Here is a 16,918-nt window from a genome sequence, read left to right as displayed (position 1 = left end):
TAATATGTATGAATTAAGTGCATAGTGATTACATAAATTGCAAAAAAGTGCAATAAACTACAAAAAAATTGAAAATCGTTTTTGTTTTTTTAACATATATTTCTAGTTAGAGAAATTTAAGAGGCTTATCCCTCAAAACTGTAAATACAAAAAAGTTGCACAAAATAGTTTCCTACCACAGGAAATTTATTTTGAGTGTCTTCATAGTTTTATTTTTGAAATACACCAATTTTTATACACTGCAGGAAAAACGAAAATAAATATTATACTGCAAATTTGCAAAAAAGAAGTATATGCATCAAAATAAACTATTTCCAGCAGTGCAATATGAGTCCTAAGCATCCCAGAAACGACACAGAAAGTCATAAAGTCAAACATAACTTTTAAAAACACTAGTATAGGCTCATTGAGGCCCGGACGGTAAAAAACTACATTTCCGCGAAAATGACGTCACTTCCCGTTTCGGGCAGGTCATGGCGGACATGCGATAGTTCGCGCTGACGTCTAATCCAATGTAGGAAGTGTTATGAACAGCTGATCGGATCGGCAAAGCTGTTTCTGGAATATTATGTTTTTGTTGCTGCAAGCGCTTTTTATGCAGTTTTTGCAAAGTTATATGTGGAAGGAAACTGTGACCTAGCACAAGCTGATGGCATAAGATGTAAGTACAACTCCTCAGGTTTCATATGCAAAAAAAATTATTGCGCTAGCTCACGTGGTTGCAGAGCTACCGGGATTTAAAAATAGTTACGCAAAACAGAGCGTGCCCGCTCCGACCGGTTTTAAAGGGTTAATATTAGTGCCTTAAAATCTAACTGAAGTTTAGATCTCAGATTTCATATCTCAAGTCTACAGTTCTTCTACATCCTGAATACCAATGTATTGATAATGTTCCCAAAATAACTAGTAAGAAGATTATTAGCTGCACCATAACATCTGCAACGCCGCTCACAAAACTGGAAAACCACATCTTATTTAAATTTGGTTTCTAGTTTAAGGTTGTGTCCTTGGACACCACCACACCGCTTCCAGAGGGGCTGTCATTTTTCAATTGCATTCCCTGAAACTGCCAGCCTGGCCACTCGCATGTCTGTGACGCACGCTGTATCTCATCCACTGACTTGAAATGGCACAGGTTCAATGGAAATTTCATCTTGATTATATTTAAGATTGCACTGGCGTGGCTGAACGCCCTGTGCAGAATGGCATGCTAGCCGCAGCTGAGGTTTTTCTTCCACCAAAGGCATTTTCAGATTCATCAGGATGGTCAGTCGAAGTCGGAATTGGCCTCCTGACACCAGGCAACAAATTCAAAATAAAACCCCATCAGTTTTGGGGGAAAAGAAAACTACAAGCGACCATGAACCCTTTAACAAAAACTTTTCTTTGGAGAGCTAACACTGCTCAAAACGATAGGCTGCTCAGTTGCTCTCTGAGCAAGTTTGAGGTCCAAGATGAAAACACAATCACTTAAGTTCAAGTGATTCTAGGAAGCAATCTAAAATGTGGCAGCTGTGCTGGGATAGCTCCAGAGCCCTACAAGGAGATAACCCTAAAGTGAATGAATGATATAAGGATAGTAATTTTTTTTTTTTGAGCTGCTCCCTTTAGGGGTCAACGCAGCAGATCACCTGCCTCCATCACACCTATCCCTAGCATCCTGTCACACCGACAACCAAGAACCTCCTCTGAGGTCTTCTCTTTTCCTCCTGCCAGGCAGCTCCATATTCAAAATCCTTTGTCCAGTATATCCACTGTCCTTCCTTTACACATGTCCAAACCATCATAAAGCCTGAGCTAAGAAAATGATGAAGAAAATTAATTTAAAAAAACTTATATGTCAATATAATGTTAATTATTATAAATAACCCCCTGAAACTTGTCAGTATAAAAGATTTTCACCAAGTTTTCCCAACAACCGTTTGAACTTGCAGCAATAGTTTAATCCTCTGTCGGGGTTGCCTTAATGATCGTGCGTCTTAACACAGATTTCTTGTGTTACAGGCAATTTAAAGAAGTGTCAATTTAATATTCAAGTGCTAACTTTAAAGCAAACAGCTGTGGATAACAACATGAGCTTAACTTCTGAAATGTAAATGAACTTCAAACGAAGCAGCAGTCTTCCCACAATGTGAGAACTCTGCAGTCAGCACTTTACAACCTCATACTTAGCATTTCTCTCCCTCTCCGCCCAAACAGTTGTTCTTCCCCAATAGTGACTCCAATGCTGCTGGGGTGTCTCCTCCTGAGAAAAGCCCAGCGGCAACTGACGATAGTGACTCTTCTTTATTTTCTTTTTTTTTCTAAATCACATCAGTGTCACGATATGCAACATGATAAGGATAACAGCTCGCTTGTATAATGCCTTACAGTGAAGCAGCATTTTTGTAACGGGGGTGGAGCATTCAGAATGCACAGCAAAGAAGCACAGTGGGAAAAGTGGTAACGTGAGCGTCATCATGTGACGCAGAACGGGCAGACTTTCTCACAACCTCTCGGGAAAAAAGACGAGCTGCTCTCGATAACCATCTCTTTAGCTGTTTAAAGCCAGTGATTTCACACTTAAAATTCTTAAATTGCAAAAACCCTGTTTACATACTTGGATCATCTCCACCTGATTTTTGTATTATTATTCCACATTCACACAGGAAGCCTCACTTTGCTCATTTTCTTTCAACCGCTCATTCATCCCAGTGTCTTTAACAGGCTCCTTTAGGAAATGAAACGCTGTGCCAGGTCATGTTTTAGAACATTTTTCACAGTAGTTTGGTCAAGGGCAAAGTCAGCGGCCCGGGGATCATCAGCGAAGCTTTTAATCCTGCACTGTGCTCGTTTTGGAAGCAGGAAACCCTGGCTGGTACAGCCTGGTGACATGAGGATCAAACAGTTGAACTGTAAAATGTTTAAGGTTTGTGACCTGACACGAGGGAGAGCTACTGCACAGTCACATCTTTAGGTTTAGCTAGTTCAAAGGACAAAAATCAGTTCAACATCTCTGAAGTGCATAAAGATCTTTCCACAAACTTAAACAGGATATGGTTCTTTTCTGATGGTAATTGTTCAGGTAAGCGATGCTGCCTGGATACAGCATTAATGCTCCCTGTACATTCACAAGTCAGACACTAGAAACCTCATCGGCTTGACTGTTAGCGTCCAGTCTGACTGCTCACGTCGGCCTCAGTCAGGAAATGGATAGAAAAGGTTACATAAGTTTCTCTGACACCTGAACTTGAATAATATCGCTTTAGATAGGAAGGACTACTCATCTTCCTGCCAGAGTTGGAATAAATAGCTCAATGTATGCTTGGCACGTACACGCCCCATATGCAAACAAATATAACCACGTACTGTTTAGATGTTTCGATAATGTCAAACTGAGTCAGTACTTTGGAAATACCCCGATAACATCAATAACACTATTCTTGCATAGCTGGCAAGAAAACAGGAGGAATAAACAAGACGTACAAGCAAAACGTGATCAAGCAAACTGCTATATGCCAAAACAGGTGCTAGGTGTTTGACGACTGTGGTGAACAGAAGGAACTTTAATGATAAGAATTACATGGAAACAACCCACAGAATAAACCACATCAAAAGCAGACCAGAGACACTTCACTCTAACAAACCCTGAGTGAAGGCTGCCTTAGCAGAGCACACTTGTCGTTCAGGCTTTTTCTGCTCACACTCCAATGGATACATGACACCATCCTTCATCGATACCACGCCAAGCGTCATGTACCATTTCATGCATGCAATTGTGTTGCTTGTTTGAACAAAAATGGGGCCAGCCTCGATAGCTGTAACTTTCGCTTTAAAGATAAAGAATAGATCTAGTGGAAAACATTTTAATCCATTAGCGTATGACCAGAACAGCGGCGGTTAACTCTCACACGACACGCACTAGCGCATATCTCCAGGCTCAGTCGACCATCAAAGGCCGATGCACACTAATTAAAAACAGTCATTTGTGTAATGAATTGTGTAATATCTTGAGCACACTAAAGCACATTGAAATGACATCAGGATAAGATTAAAAGGAAAAAACCAACAGATTGGGCTCAGTCAACAGCAGTTGACAGCTGCTCAAATGTGATGATTTTCTGAGCTTGAGCCACACTGAGGGAGGTTTTTCCACCAAAGTGTCAACTCTGACACTTGATCAAACCCTTTATCCTTTTTATATCCTTTTCTTTTTTAAGTAAGCTCCCCCCCCCACCCCAACCCCACCCAAAAAAATCTATAATATTTTTAAAGGCCAGTAGGGCTGGGCCATATGTTAGCTTGTGCAACCAAAGCACAATTTTTTGTAGAACATGCTGCAAGCGGGCCGTCGTGGCGAAGGGAGGAAACACTGCAAACTAGGGCTGTGCGATATGACCAAAATCTCATATCCCAATACAAGACATCTATCGTCCCGATAACGATATAAATCACAAAAATTTAACATTTTCTGTAAATTCTGCGAATCTCGCTTAGCTGAAGTGTTTCCAGCTGGGCGTCGTGTACCTGGAGTCGAGTGTTTTAACCGATGCATGAAACTACACATTTTTAGACATAAGTTGTAACGGCCGCCGTTTTCTTTGTGAGTATTTATTACATGGCGTGCTGCGGGGAACAGCCTGTTCTAACGTTTGAGTCTAAGGTTTATTTTTTTAGCACCTGACGGCTCTTTTTTGCTTCTCATCCGTAAATAATTCAGTTTATTTTGAAAAGTCTCAACAGGATCTTGAGCTTTATTGTGAAAGGTTTATGTGGAAAATAAACAAGCGGACACACGATGATTTTACCATTGTTGTTGCTAACGACAACGCAGAGAAAGAGAGAACTTTAAGAGATTAATATAACCACTACAGTGGCCATCAAAACGACGAAAAAATATTGCCGTAAACAGTTTATTTTGCGACACCACGAAACAAATGATAGCGTAAAATGAAACAATAGATGTTTTTATATAGTCATCCCATATATATCGTTATATCGAACAGCCCTACCGCAAACCTATTTCATCTAGTGCTGTCAGCGTTAATCTCGATAAAATGAGTAATGCCATAACTGCATTAACGCGGCAAATCTCCGTTAACGAGTTACCGCGGATTGCCCCGTGCTTGGGGCTGGACGGCGTTAACGAGCTAACCGCACTAATGCGTTCGAAGCAGAAGCAGTTGTTGGAGTACAACAAAGCAGTTAAAGCACGTGAAGAGGCGTCCGCTTCAACTAGCGCGGTGGTGAAGCCAAAGAACTCACACGATCGGTGTAGCTTTAAATAGCTGCAGCCTTATGACAAAAGTAGCAAACGCTGGGGGAACTAACTAATTAACTAAACTACTATAAACAGCTGCTTGTTTAAGTAAAAATAAATGTTTGTTTTTTTAACTAATAAAGTTGTGGAGTTGTAAAGTACTTTGTCTCGTGTCAATTATATTGTCAGTATACCGTTATTGCAAATTTTCAAATATATATCGTAATAAATATTTTTGGCCATATTGCCCTGCCCTAAAGACCAGTTTCCTCTATTTACATACATGCCACTGGTAATGAAATAATCATGAATGTGCTTATCAGCATTTCGCAGTTGAGATAAATGGGAAAAGAATAAAAAAAACACATTTCCTTTTTTCTTTTTGTTTAAGCCATCTGCTTCTATTGTCTGGGACAGGTCAACGTCATGTTAAATCTCTGCCTCAGTGGTCAAGTATGAACACAAAAGCCCAGACGCTGCCAGAGGAAGCATCAGCAGTGTGAAACTGTACATGCTCGTGGGCTGTGCACTCGTGTGGAAATGACCTAACAGACACCTGATATCTAGAGGAGGATTGTGGGCGTTGGGAACAATCCAACAAAAAAAATTATCAAAAAATTTCCTGACATGCCAACATTCCAGCCCCTTTAAGGTTTAGAGCAATACACTATCAGTTTTCCAGCACAGGGTCTAATATTTAAAGCTGTTTCCACACTCTTGGTTAAATGGGTGAACATTAGAGATTATCTGTATTATGATCTGTGGAAGGAATGAGAGTGGAAGATCATCTGACACAATATTTTTCCTCCTAGACGTTGAGAGAAATTAGAGCTTTTTGCTCTCGAGTGCAGTCAGATGTCTAAGTGAGAGCACTGTACAATGTAAACAGTTATCCTGGTGTCCTCATCTTTCTAATTCCAAGCTTATGAGATGGCAAAAGGCCCTCAGAAGTGCACTTTTTCCCTTTTCTGCAGGAAGCATTCCTCTCTAATGACAGGGGAAGTTACAAGAAGGTCCATGCAAACAGTGAACCAGGAGAAAACACCCAACCTAAATTTGGTCATCTTATTAAAAGGTGGGTCGAGCAAAGAAGCTGTGATCTTCAACACGACATCTGTGGCCAAGAAACTTCCTGAGACTCTTGCTCAAAGCTAGGTTGCGACAAAAAGGGCTGGGTGGGGCTCAAGCAATAAACGCAGATATAAGAGGATAAAGTGACTAAAGTGTTGTGGATTTAAAGTTGTGGGTGAGGAGTGCGTGAAGAGCGCTGGTTTATTTTATTTAGATCAAAAGTGGCCTCGGTGCCACCGCTCCCACCACAGTTCCATCGACTGGCGTTAAAAAGCGGCAAAGTCGAGTTTTCCAGACGATCGCCCTTTGCTAAATTGTGATAATAGTCTAAAAACATAGCTATTAAAGTTAAGTGAGCTTCTAGCCAAGTTCAACAACAATTTCAGCTAGTAACCACAAAAAAAGTCATGTGTAGCACCAGGCAATAAATCTAACCTTACTACTGTGAAGCCTGATTTAAATGGGATTTTTTTCCAGACCTTACAAACTGTGTTACAAGTCAAGTCAGCCTTTAGGTTCAGTAAATTATACATAACACAATCTATGCTCTCAGAATCTTACAAAGATTCAATCTCCCCAATAATCACAAAGAAAATAACATTGTTCAAACTGCTTTTGGGTTAAGTAGCAAATTTTGTACTTTTTCACGAGGAAAATCTGTCCTTTCTTTTTGTCTAGAAGAGGTGTAGAAGATTGTGTCTAGATTTTAAGTGAAGTGTCAGCCTATTTGCTGGCTAGTTTTCTGTCTTACAGCTGCGGCAATCTGAAACTTGAAAGTCAGTGGAAATCTGTTACATCCCAGTCACAGAAATCACATATGGGACAAATACAACTGCACACACCAGCCTCTATAACATCATGTTAATCACACAGTTTCACTTTGACGTTGCAGCTCATGCCCTACTACCCGCGCCTGCTTTCAAGGAAAAATGCCACTGATAAAAAAAAAGGTTTCACATTGTAAAACTATTTAAGAAATGCTCCTATCCTGCACGTCACTCAACCTTCTTCATAACGCGTTACTGAGTTAGTATTGTTTCAGCACACAAGGTTCACAGAGCAACTCTTTAAACCTGCCTCTCAACATGCAGAGATCTCATCCTGGCTGCTGAAGCTGAATTATTCAAAAGGAGAGGGAGAGGAGAATACAGTAGGACTTCTAGGTGGGTCACTATCATTACAGCAGAAAGAGATGAGCTTAAACTTAGCACACGGATGGGAAAAGCATTCATAAATTATGAAACCCGAGTTGCTGCTTAAGGTTTGTTCCTTAAAGGAGACTAGCCCGTTATCCACGAGTATTCAAATTACCACCACTGATAATTTGCAGCGACTTCAATTCTTTGAAATAGCTGGAATAATAATAAAACTACTACCTGTAACATCTAACCAACTAATGGCTTAATATCCATCAAGGGAATGACATAAGGATCAAAAGTGTTCTTAAAGCAGGAATATGTAAAAGCTTTAGTCACTCCAAGCCATGACTCCATTGAATATTTCAACACTGTAAGTGAATATTTATCAGATTATGATGATGTAAATGGTCAGCGCTACTGGAAACAATATTCTATGATCCTGCTGTTCCCCGGCATCATCTTATCTTACTAGACAACCTCGAACACTAAGATAATTCAGAGGTTATCTGCAGCTACAAATTTTCTTTTCTTTCCATTTTATCTGCATGATTTATGTGTCAGGTCCATCACGTCTCCCAACAGTCAGCTGGAACTGGCTCTGCAGTTTCCCTGTCCGTCCTGCAGGGCTGCTCACCCAGCCGTGCAGCTGAAGACAGCTCCTTCTCTGATGATTCTACCTACAGCCTTACATAACTTTTCAAAAAGTCCCGAGTGTGATCTTCCTCTCAATCTTTTCTCTTGCATTGCTGATTTGCTCCATCATTACCTGCACATATCAACTGAACCTTCAAGCCACTATTATGAACCAAATAAAAGAGCAGAAACGTGGTTCTTTAATCCCTTTCTTCAAACGGGATATATACATTAGGCCTCTCCAGTTGCTAATTGCAATGACCTGGTGCCAAATCACCTCAGTCCTGCAAGTCCTCCTCCTGCAGCCTGCTGGCTAACTCGCTAGTAGGCTAATCTCTGCTGGCAACTTTCGGAGGCACGACCCCGTGGACTTGCAACTTGGATGCGAAGTCTACAAAAAGTGCGTGCCCAGTTCGGCGTTAGAAATTCACGTTTTATGCTTCGAGGTTGCAGCCAAACGCGGACCGCTGTGTTGTGTGCCGCAGTTAGAAATCCCTGTGGAAGTTTTGTGGGTTTACAAACACAAGAACCACAATGGCGGTGCGCCTTTCTTTGAAAGCACCGACACACGGGCGAATGCACACACGCTCACGGTTTGGAGATGAGCAAATTGTGCAAAGCAAGCGCAAGAGAGTAAATACAAGCACCTCTTTTTGTTCACCCCCTCTTCTTTGCATCTGTGTGAACTTTGCGCCATATTGAGCGTGCCCGCAGAGCCTGCCTGCACGGCGCAATATTGTTTCCAGGAAAACAAAAGCCGCAAGAAAACAAAGTAGCCACCACTCACCTTGGCGATAGCCTTCTTATATCTCATGACAGCCTGCTGGATGAGTGTGTGGACTTTAATATTCCCATCCCCGCACGGCACAACCACCCGGGTCCTGCCAAAACACACCGTGACTTTCATGGTTTAGTATCCGAGATCTTCACCAGATTCGGAGCAAAACCGAGAAGAGAGGAGGAGGAGAAATCCGCGAGAAAATTAAAAGGAGCATGGGTTTTTCGTTTGCTCTGCTCCGAGGCTGTCCCGGTATTCCTTCACAGAAGCGAGAGCTAACGGTCTTTCCGCCTCTCCCCGCCGGACGACATTGTTTTCTGCGTGTTTTCAGACCACCTGTTTAGCTGTGTCTCTCTCTCTCCTTCCTTCCTTCCCTCTCTCGATCCCAATCCCTCTCTCTCCCTCTCTCTCTGCTGAGCTAATGCGCGGTCATATGTTGCCTTCACGTGCACCTGGTAAAGTTTAACTAAAGTTGACCAACTTAAATCAATTAAAGAAAAATCTATTTTAGTAATCAGTGCTCGACTTGGACCAGTTTGTTACAATCTAGCTATATGAGTCGGTAGAATGTGTTTTTTCATTTACCATGCAAGTTAATGTTTATTCTATTGATCTGTTTATATTGAACTCTAAGCTTATCCAAAGAGGCTTTGTCCTTCCCCAAAAGAAAAATAACCAAGACCTCATTAAAAATTCTATTTTTTAAGTAGATTTTCATTTACTCGGGTGTTTTTAATTAATTAATTAAATTATTATTAATTAATATAATAATTAATTTTATTCCCCGAAAGGCCAGAAAAATAGGTAAAATGCACAGATTTCAGTTAGGTACATTAACACAGACTCATTACCAAAAACCAATTTTGACCATGGAAAAAAATGCTGTTGGCCAAAATGTTTTTCTTGAAATGAAACACGGACATGATGATACACAGATACCACAACCTATTAGAGGTAGAACTGCTATTTCAGGATTGCAGGACTTACGAGCGGGACTTAAATGCAACCTCTAGTAGTGATGGCCGGAGTTGCACCGTGACTCCGCGCTGTGGTCAGTATGGGTAATGTTTGGCGCCCACGAGGCAGCGGAGGGAAGAAATAATGAGAATCAACACACTGAATGAAAATAAAGCCGAAACCAGCAACTTACTGTGTTTGTAATTCTGCCTTACAGGACAGAAAGCTGTGTGAAATCCTCCAAAGTGAAACACTTTTGTTTCTTTGACTTAAGAAGCTGCTTTAAAGTTAAGACTTGAGTTTGGTTTTAAAGGACGAATTAGGATTAGGCAGAGATTAAGTTTGGTAATAGGAAATGACTTAATAAGTAATTAAAGACTTGGGAATTATGTGTGTTTCCACCACCAGTGCACATTTCTTTTTATTAATCAGTGACATATACTTTATTTTCCCAACATCTAATTTGATGATACACAACTTATTAAAAGTTTCGTGTGTACCCAGCCCTTTACTACTTTCGTCTACTGCCTCACCTGGGATTAAAACAAGCCCCTTTACAAAAACCAGTCCAAACCCATGTGGGGAGCTTTCAGCAACAGCTTCCTCAGAACATGCATGGATCACATGGATCGCCTTCCTCTGGCTGAACACAGTGAGTTATAGTGCCAAGAAAGGATGTAGTGCGAGGTTTAGTACAAGAAAAGAGAACTGCTGAATTTGAAGTATGCAGAAAGTGTGTGTGTGGTTTATATGGTCAGTGTTTAAACAGGATCGCTTCATCATGTAGTGCCAGCATGCAGCTGGGAGGCTATTTTAACTCTTAACACAGCTGGAGTACTCACAGGCCACCAACCACAGCCACAGCAGCTGTTGCAATGGATTAAACAACCTCACCTTTGGATATATGAGCACTTGTTTATCATCATTTACACAAAACATAACAGAGGAAATGTGCAATCACACTGTCATAACAAAAGAAAGTAACCTATAATTATAGTGAGGGGGGCAAATGAAGAAACATCTGACTGACGTTCTGGTACAGATATATGTAGCTGCAGAGCAACAGTGGATCCAGTTTCTACAACAAGCAAAGGGGTGAAGGGGAAAATGGCTTTGGCCTATAACCTTTCTAGAGAAAGCAAGAACAGGTTAGAAAATCCACCAAATAAATGGATATCCTGGCAAACAAAACAAGCAACAGTCATTGGCTGGCATTTATTCTATATTAAAAACAGCAAGAGTAAAAATAATAATGAGATGCAGAAGATGTAGAAGCTGACCATGAGTCAATTTTTCAGATGATTACACTTCCCAAAGTCAAAAATTAACTTCCATTCTTAATAGACAAGAAAGCCTGTATTTGATATGCCTCACAAGTAACAAATACTTACCATCAAGAAGTATTTGATCACTTCCTGATTTCTTATTCATTTACATATTTCTCACACTTTCATGTTTCAGATCGTCAAACACATTTTAATATTTTATAACAATAACAAAGTCAAGCAGGCTAAAAGATTTTAAAAAGCAACACATCATGGCCCGAGTTAAAAAAAAAACCCTCAAAGTCCTTGACATCTATCAGTCCGGAAGGGCTACAAAGCCATTTCTAGAACTTTGTTTCTCCAGTGAATCATGGTGAGAGCCCTTATGGACAAACGGAGAAAACTTGGAACAGTGCTGAATCTTCCTGGAAGTTACCAGCCTACTAGAATTATGCATTGACGACTCATCCACGAGGGCACAAAAGAACAAGGAGGCCTCACTTGCCTCAGTTAAGATCATGATTCATGAATAATGCTACATGTTACTGATCTCCAAGACTTTTGGAAAATATTCTGTGAACTGGCGATAGATACACTCTAAAGTTTCTTGGAAGGTTTCAGTCATGTTACAATTGTTATAAAACTAACAAAGCATTTTATAACAGGAACTTTATACCAGCAGTTAAATATGATGGTGGCAGTGTGATGGGCTGCTACAAACTTCAATCTGTAATATAATTAATGTCTTGAGATACGCAAGCAAAAAAGCTCCCAGTTTCAAGAGGATTTAAATTTAAGTATCCACCAGTCAACATAACCAAGGACCATATGTGTTTCAGTAGTGACCTCTTGTGGTGCACTGCTGTGGTACCTCTTTAAGATGATTTTAAATCTTATTTGGCATAACCTTTATTAAAAGAGCAAATATACTACTTCTTGGTAAGCTCAGTTATGGCATTTATAGAATTTCCTATGTGTATTGCACTTATTTAATATCAGTGTTTCCCCAAACAGAAACATCTTCCATTTGCAATTTCAATGAAAATATAGTATATGGTTTTAGGATGCACAGTAAGCACAATAAACGCCAGATGAGATGGGCCTACCCCTTTGCAGACATTACCTGCAGTCTTTCACTTAGTATAAGATGCTGCAATTGATCTTTTTAATCTGCAAATTAATACTTGGAAAAACACAGCTATAAAGCCTCTCCATCTTCATCATTTTGTGTATGGTTATCATGAGATGACATTAATTTACATTCACATTTTAAACTTTGACTTTCCCAAAAAAGGCCATGCATCTTCCAGAAATATGGCGGTCAAGCTGGAAAGGCCATGGCAGATGCTCAAATACCTCTTTGATGGTATTATCAGCGTGAAAATTGTGTTGTGTAGTTATCCCAGGCTAATTTTGTGCTAAAGAGCTGTCTGGCCCAGGTCATATGTTACTCCCCGCTGTCAGGCCTTTGTGTCACCCCAGGGTTCCCCTTCTGTTGCTGGTACTTGGCCATCTGGAGACTCCATCCTCTGGCTACAGGATATGCCAAGGAGATGGAGGAGGAGGAGGGAGCAGCAGTGGGGGAGCATTAAGACAATGTAATTTTGTAATATAAAGCTGTGCTAGTTAGAAGTATATGACACAAAACCTTTACAAAATGATGGACAGCAAAACTGGGAAAACTTAAATACTGTAGTCAGACTAATACTAATATCAATCATCATCCTCATAATGCTGAAAGAATGGTTTACACTACAGTGAATGTAATGCATGCTGCACTCATGTTGTATACATCAATGCATTGCACCCAACAACACACATAATAATTTTTTCTTGAATTATATAAATGTATGCCAGATGAAGAGGACTACTCTTTGATAACATCGGGTGGCGCTGTTATAACAGTGCAGCCTCTGCAGGAGGACAGATGGTGGCTCAGGGGTCAGCCAGTCAGTGCTAAATAAAGGAACCCAGCAAGTACATCACGGAATCTGCAGTAAACCACAGTTATCTGCACTTTTTTTTTTAAACACACTGACATTATACAGAAAAATTAGCACCAGGAAACAAGTCTGAGTTTATAATGTAGTTCTAACAGGTGAGGTAACCATTAACAGTCCAAATATAGCCTCTATTTTGTAACTATAAAACATTATTTGTTCTTTAGATTGTGTGGTCAGTTTATACTCTTTACAATCGATTATTATTATTATTATTATTATTATTATTATTAATCACTGTCTATCAAACATCCAACTGAATTTAAATGCCCAGGGCTATTTGGTTGATTGTGTTAGACATAACTGCCAACACAAGCCTCACTTTCTTATTGGAGTCTATGAAGTTTGCACTCTTAAATATAAATTCCGTGTACTCTTAAGTTAAAAAAAATGTCTCAAACAAAATGCAATACATTCCTCTTAATCTGCTTTTCAAAGTGTAATTGCCTCTTACGGGCACTAGACAGCAGCATTACTTTGCTCTGTAAACATGAGTGTCCAAGTTACAAAACTATCACTGTAGCACTGTTTTTGCACACTTCGACTTTTGCTGTTTAATTTGAAATTTCCTTGTTCCGAAAATTGAATGTATGAATATGAATACACTTCTCTTACCATGCTAAATTAAAACAATTACCCTTTTGAAAACTTTAACATAAAGTGGTCGAGTTAAGCTGTAGCTATGACTGTTTTTCGGAAACAATTATTTCAAACATTTCGCGGACACATACACGGTAGAAAAACTAAAATATATACATTTGAATTAATTTCCAGATTCTAAGATGTTATGTGTGGCGTCTTCCCGTGAAATTCCTGCATTATGTTGACTTAAAGCAAGAATTTAGCCACGGCTTGTTTTTTCGCCCGCCAAGTGTAAACAAGGAAGCAGGAAGGAGTGAATGCTCTCGCTCCACCTCGACACTCTTCGGCGTTAAACTGACTCGCCAGTCGACATTTTCGGCACAGCATCATCAGCGCTGACGTGGAAACTACGTGAGCGAAGGCACGGGCCGTTCACCCATACTGTCATTAGTGACGACTCAGGCTACGTAAAACTTCGGTAAGTCGCTGCAAAGCTGTCACATTTTTGGTCAGCGCCAGTCGGGCAGAGTCGAAGGAAAATGTGCAAATACATCTTCGCTACGAAACGCTCCATTAAAGCCTCGTTTTGTAACCACAGCTGATAAATTGCCGACCATCATGGAGTTAAACAAAATGTTCTCAACTGTCAGCAGTTCCTCTCTGAAGTTTACTGAGCTACGTCAAGTCAGGCGGAATAGATGTCGGAAGTGGAGTGGACATGACCTCTTCAAAATAAAAATCTAAGCCCAACTACGTAAAATATTCTAAAATATCCAATGTGAAGACTTTGTTTTTTTTTTTTTATTCCAAATTCGTCATGTGTAACACAATTTATTTTAAAATTGTATTAAAAATATGTTGCTCAAAATAAAAGTCCAACATTTGTCAAATTTTCACCCCGTAAGGTCTGCCCCTAAAACGGAAGTCAATTTTGTCCCCTATTTTTTCTTAGTTCAACCGACAAAGATCTGTTGTACCTGCGTGTAATTTACTTGAAACGTTAAAAAGTGGCTGTCTTGTTCACAGATCTCGAAATATGTTAAAACGGGTTCAGGACATTTCTAGGGCAAACGGCTGTGGATTGCTAATTTAATTTTATTGACATGTTTCAGATTTTCACTAGTAAGAAACTTCAGAGTTTGCCATCAGTAGGAGAGAATAAACAGTTTGAGGCTGGTCTAAAAAGCAGGGCTCTGTGGCTCATCATGAGGGTCCCCAATGTGTATAATATGTAAATATTAATGCTTTTCAGTTATGATGCTGGCTGTTTACATCAGTCCAATTTCTGTTACAGAGACCCTGTAAAAATAGAATTAGAATCCCTCCATTTGTTTAGTTTTGACACTGCAGCCAGCCTCTAATTTGAAGCAAACCTGTTTTAATTTTCTAAAACCCAGTTGGACACAAATCTTTACAGTCTTTCATTGTCATTATTGCCCTCTAACAAAATTGTACTCGAGTTTGTAACAGTCTGTCTCCCAAAGTGTGAAAAAAAAAAGCCTAAATTCAGTCAGCCAGCTTCACCTGGTGGCTGCCACACTTAATGAGCTTGCTAGTTATATAATGCAAATTTGTCACAAGCTGAAAAACACTCACTCTCAGCACAGATCTTCGGACAAATAATTTTGATTTAAATCAGGAGTGTTTTCATTTCATTTATTTCTGTTGGCTCTGTCTTCTCAAATTGTATTTTAGACTCACTGATTGAGGAGCATTCAGTTCACCATCTCATTATTCTGCACTTCATTACAGTGCAGTTAATGTTGTTATTTCTGCCTCTATGCACCCGGCTGTCTGGATCTTTTTTTGCGTGTCAGTTAAGCTTGAACGGAATCGTACTGAACAAAGTAATTAAGTGCAGAAAGAACACTTATAACACAATATAAAAATATAATACAGGTCTTGTAAACACAAGACAATTCTTGCCAATATTCCAAGGTTAAATGTCTATCTGTAGCCAATGTTAAATGAATACTGGGGGGGGAAATTGGACTGCGAAAACACATTTATTTGTCTTTTACCTGTGTAATGATGTTAGAGAAGAAAACATTAGGATTGCCTTTGTCTGCTTCATTATTAATTTGCCCGTCCATCTTTCTGTCTAGGTGAGCGACTATGGACAGCTCAGTATCGTCTCAGCTGGACAGCAGTTTAAATGACTCATTGACAGATGGAGAGGAAAACCAGAGTGAAACCAGCCCTTCTCCTGCAGCTGCTGCTCAGGTGCACACATGCGCGGTTAGGAACTGTTTGGTGGTTTTAACCGGAAGAGAACAAACAAACTTTAAGATGTGTTCAGAGACAAGAGGTGTTCAGACACTCAAGTCTAACTGTTGCAGGCAAACATTCATCATTTCATGTGTGCCTGCAGGCGTCACTAGCAGAAGAGTCTTCCGGTGTGACTGTTGTTCAGCTGCCTGGTCAGACAGTTCAAATCCAGGGGGTCATCCAGGCCCCGCAGACCTCTGTTATACAATCACCACAAGTTCAGACTGTCCAGGTGAGGGCACATGCTTGCCTCAGAACTCATTTGAACTCTTTTAATGGATGACTCAGTTTTCACATCAGAGAATAGCTTTGTCAATACATGCAAAATTTAATTTCAGTTCCAAATTTTAACTAGAGACTAATGAAACATCTGTATGCAGTAAGCAAAGTAGTTAGAGGCTCCTTTGGGTCATGCCAGAGTCAGAACCCAAGTCAATCAGGAGACTGAAGTCAACTCTTAGCCAAGTTGCCAGTCTCTCAGGGTGGGTCTCAGGTCTTACATAATTCAAGATATGATCAGGTCAGATGTTTCAGAGTAAGTTTCAAGTCCATTAGGATAAGTCCAGATTATGCCTCAAGTCACTGAAAACAAGTCCCAACAAATCTTAAGTCAAGTCGAGCCTCCAGTAACACCTCAAGTCATTTGAACATGTTTTAAGATAAGTATCTCTGTCTAAGCACTACTGATGCAAATGCTCTAGTAAGATGAACATTTAAGCCACTAAGCCTGACAATAACACCTAGAAAAGCAGTAAATACTGCCCTTACTCTGCTCTGTACAATAATTTAGATCGTGATCAATATCTTGGTCAATGAACTTGTAACTGCTATGTACAAGGCACACTGCAGGGCTTATGGTTTAATGTAGTGGATCTGTTAATAGGATTCAAGTGAGCGGCAGGAACTGAGGTTTAAGCTCATCAGTCTAACCTGCACTCTCAGGAGATGTTGTGTCTCGTTTAGATGACTGCTGTAGAGCTGCAGAT

The 16,918-nt window shown here is 40.1% G+C and overlaps 2 protein-coding genes across 8 annotated transcripts in view; one reads left to right on the top strand and one right to left on the bottom strand.

Moving 5' to 3' along the window:
- The window catches only part of pard3ab (par-3 family cell polarity regulator alpha, b), a 259,593-nt gene extending 250,355 nt beyond the window's left edge, over positions 1–9,238 (bottom strand). For all 6 annotated transcript variants that reach the window (XM_087832646.1, XM_087832647.1, XM_087832651.1 and 3 more), the window contains exon 1: positions 8,870–9,238. In XM_087832646.1, the coding sequence (XP_087688772.1) occupies positions 8,870–8,989 (120 nt within the window). In that variant the 5' untranslated portion in view covers positions 8,990–9,238. The remainder of the gene's footprint in view (positions 1–8,869) is intronic.
- A 4,786-nt stretch (positions 9,239–14,024) lies between these two features.
- The window catches only part of LOC102780686 (cAMP-responsive element modulator-like), a 15,192-nt gene continuing 12,298 nt past the window's right edge, over positions 14,025–16,918 (top strand). Inside the window, exons 1-3 of one of the 2 annotated variants that reach the window (XM_087831634.1) lie at positions 14,025–14,142; positions 15,770–15,887; positions 16,036–16,164. In XM_087831634.1, the coding sequence (XP_087687760.1) occupies positions 15,780–15,887; positions 16,036–16,164 (237 nt within the window). In that variant the 5' untranslated portion in view covers positions 14,025–14,142; positions 15,770–15,779. The remainder of the gene's footprint in view (positions 14,143–15,769; positions 15,888–16,035; positions 16,165–16,918) is intronic. The other variant, XM_087831635.1, reaches the window with a different exon arrangement.

Source organism: Neolamprologus brichardi, chromosome 18, assembly GCF_056152115.1.
Source record: "Neolamprologus brichardi isolate AB-2024 chromosome 18, ASM5615211v1, whole genome shotgun sequence".
Taxonomy (NCBI): Eukaryota; Metazoa; Chordata; class Actinopteri; order Cichliformes; family Cichlidae; genus Neolamprologus; species Neolamprologus brichardi.
Note: the sequence above shows the minus strand (reverse complement) of the source record. Positions and strands in the feature narration are given on the sequence as shown.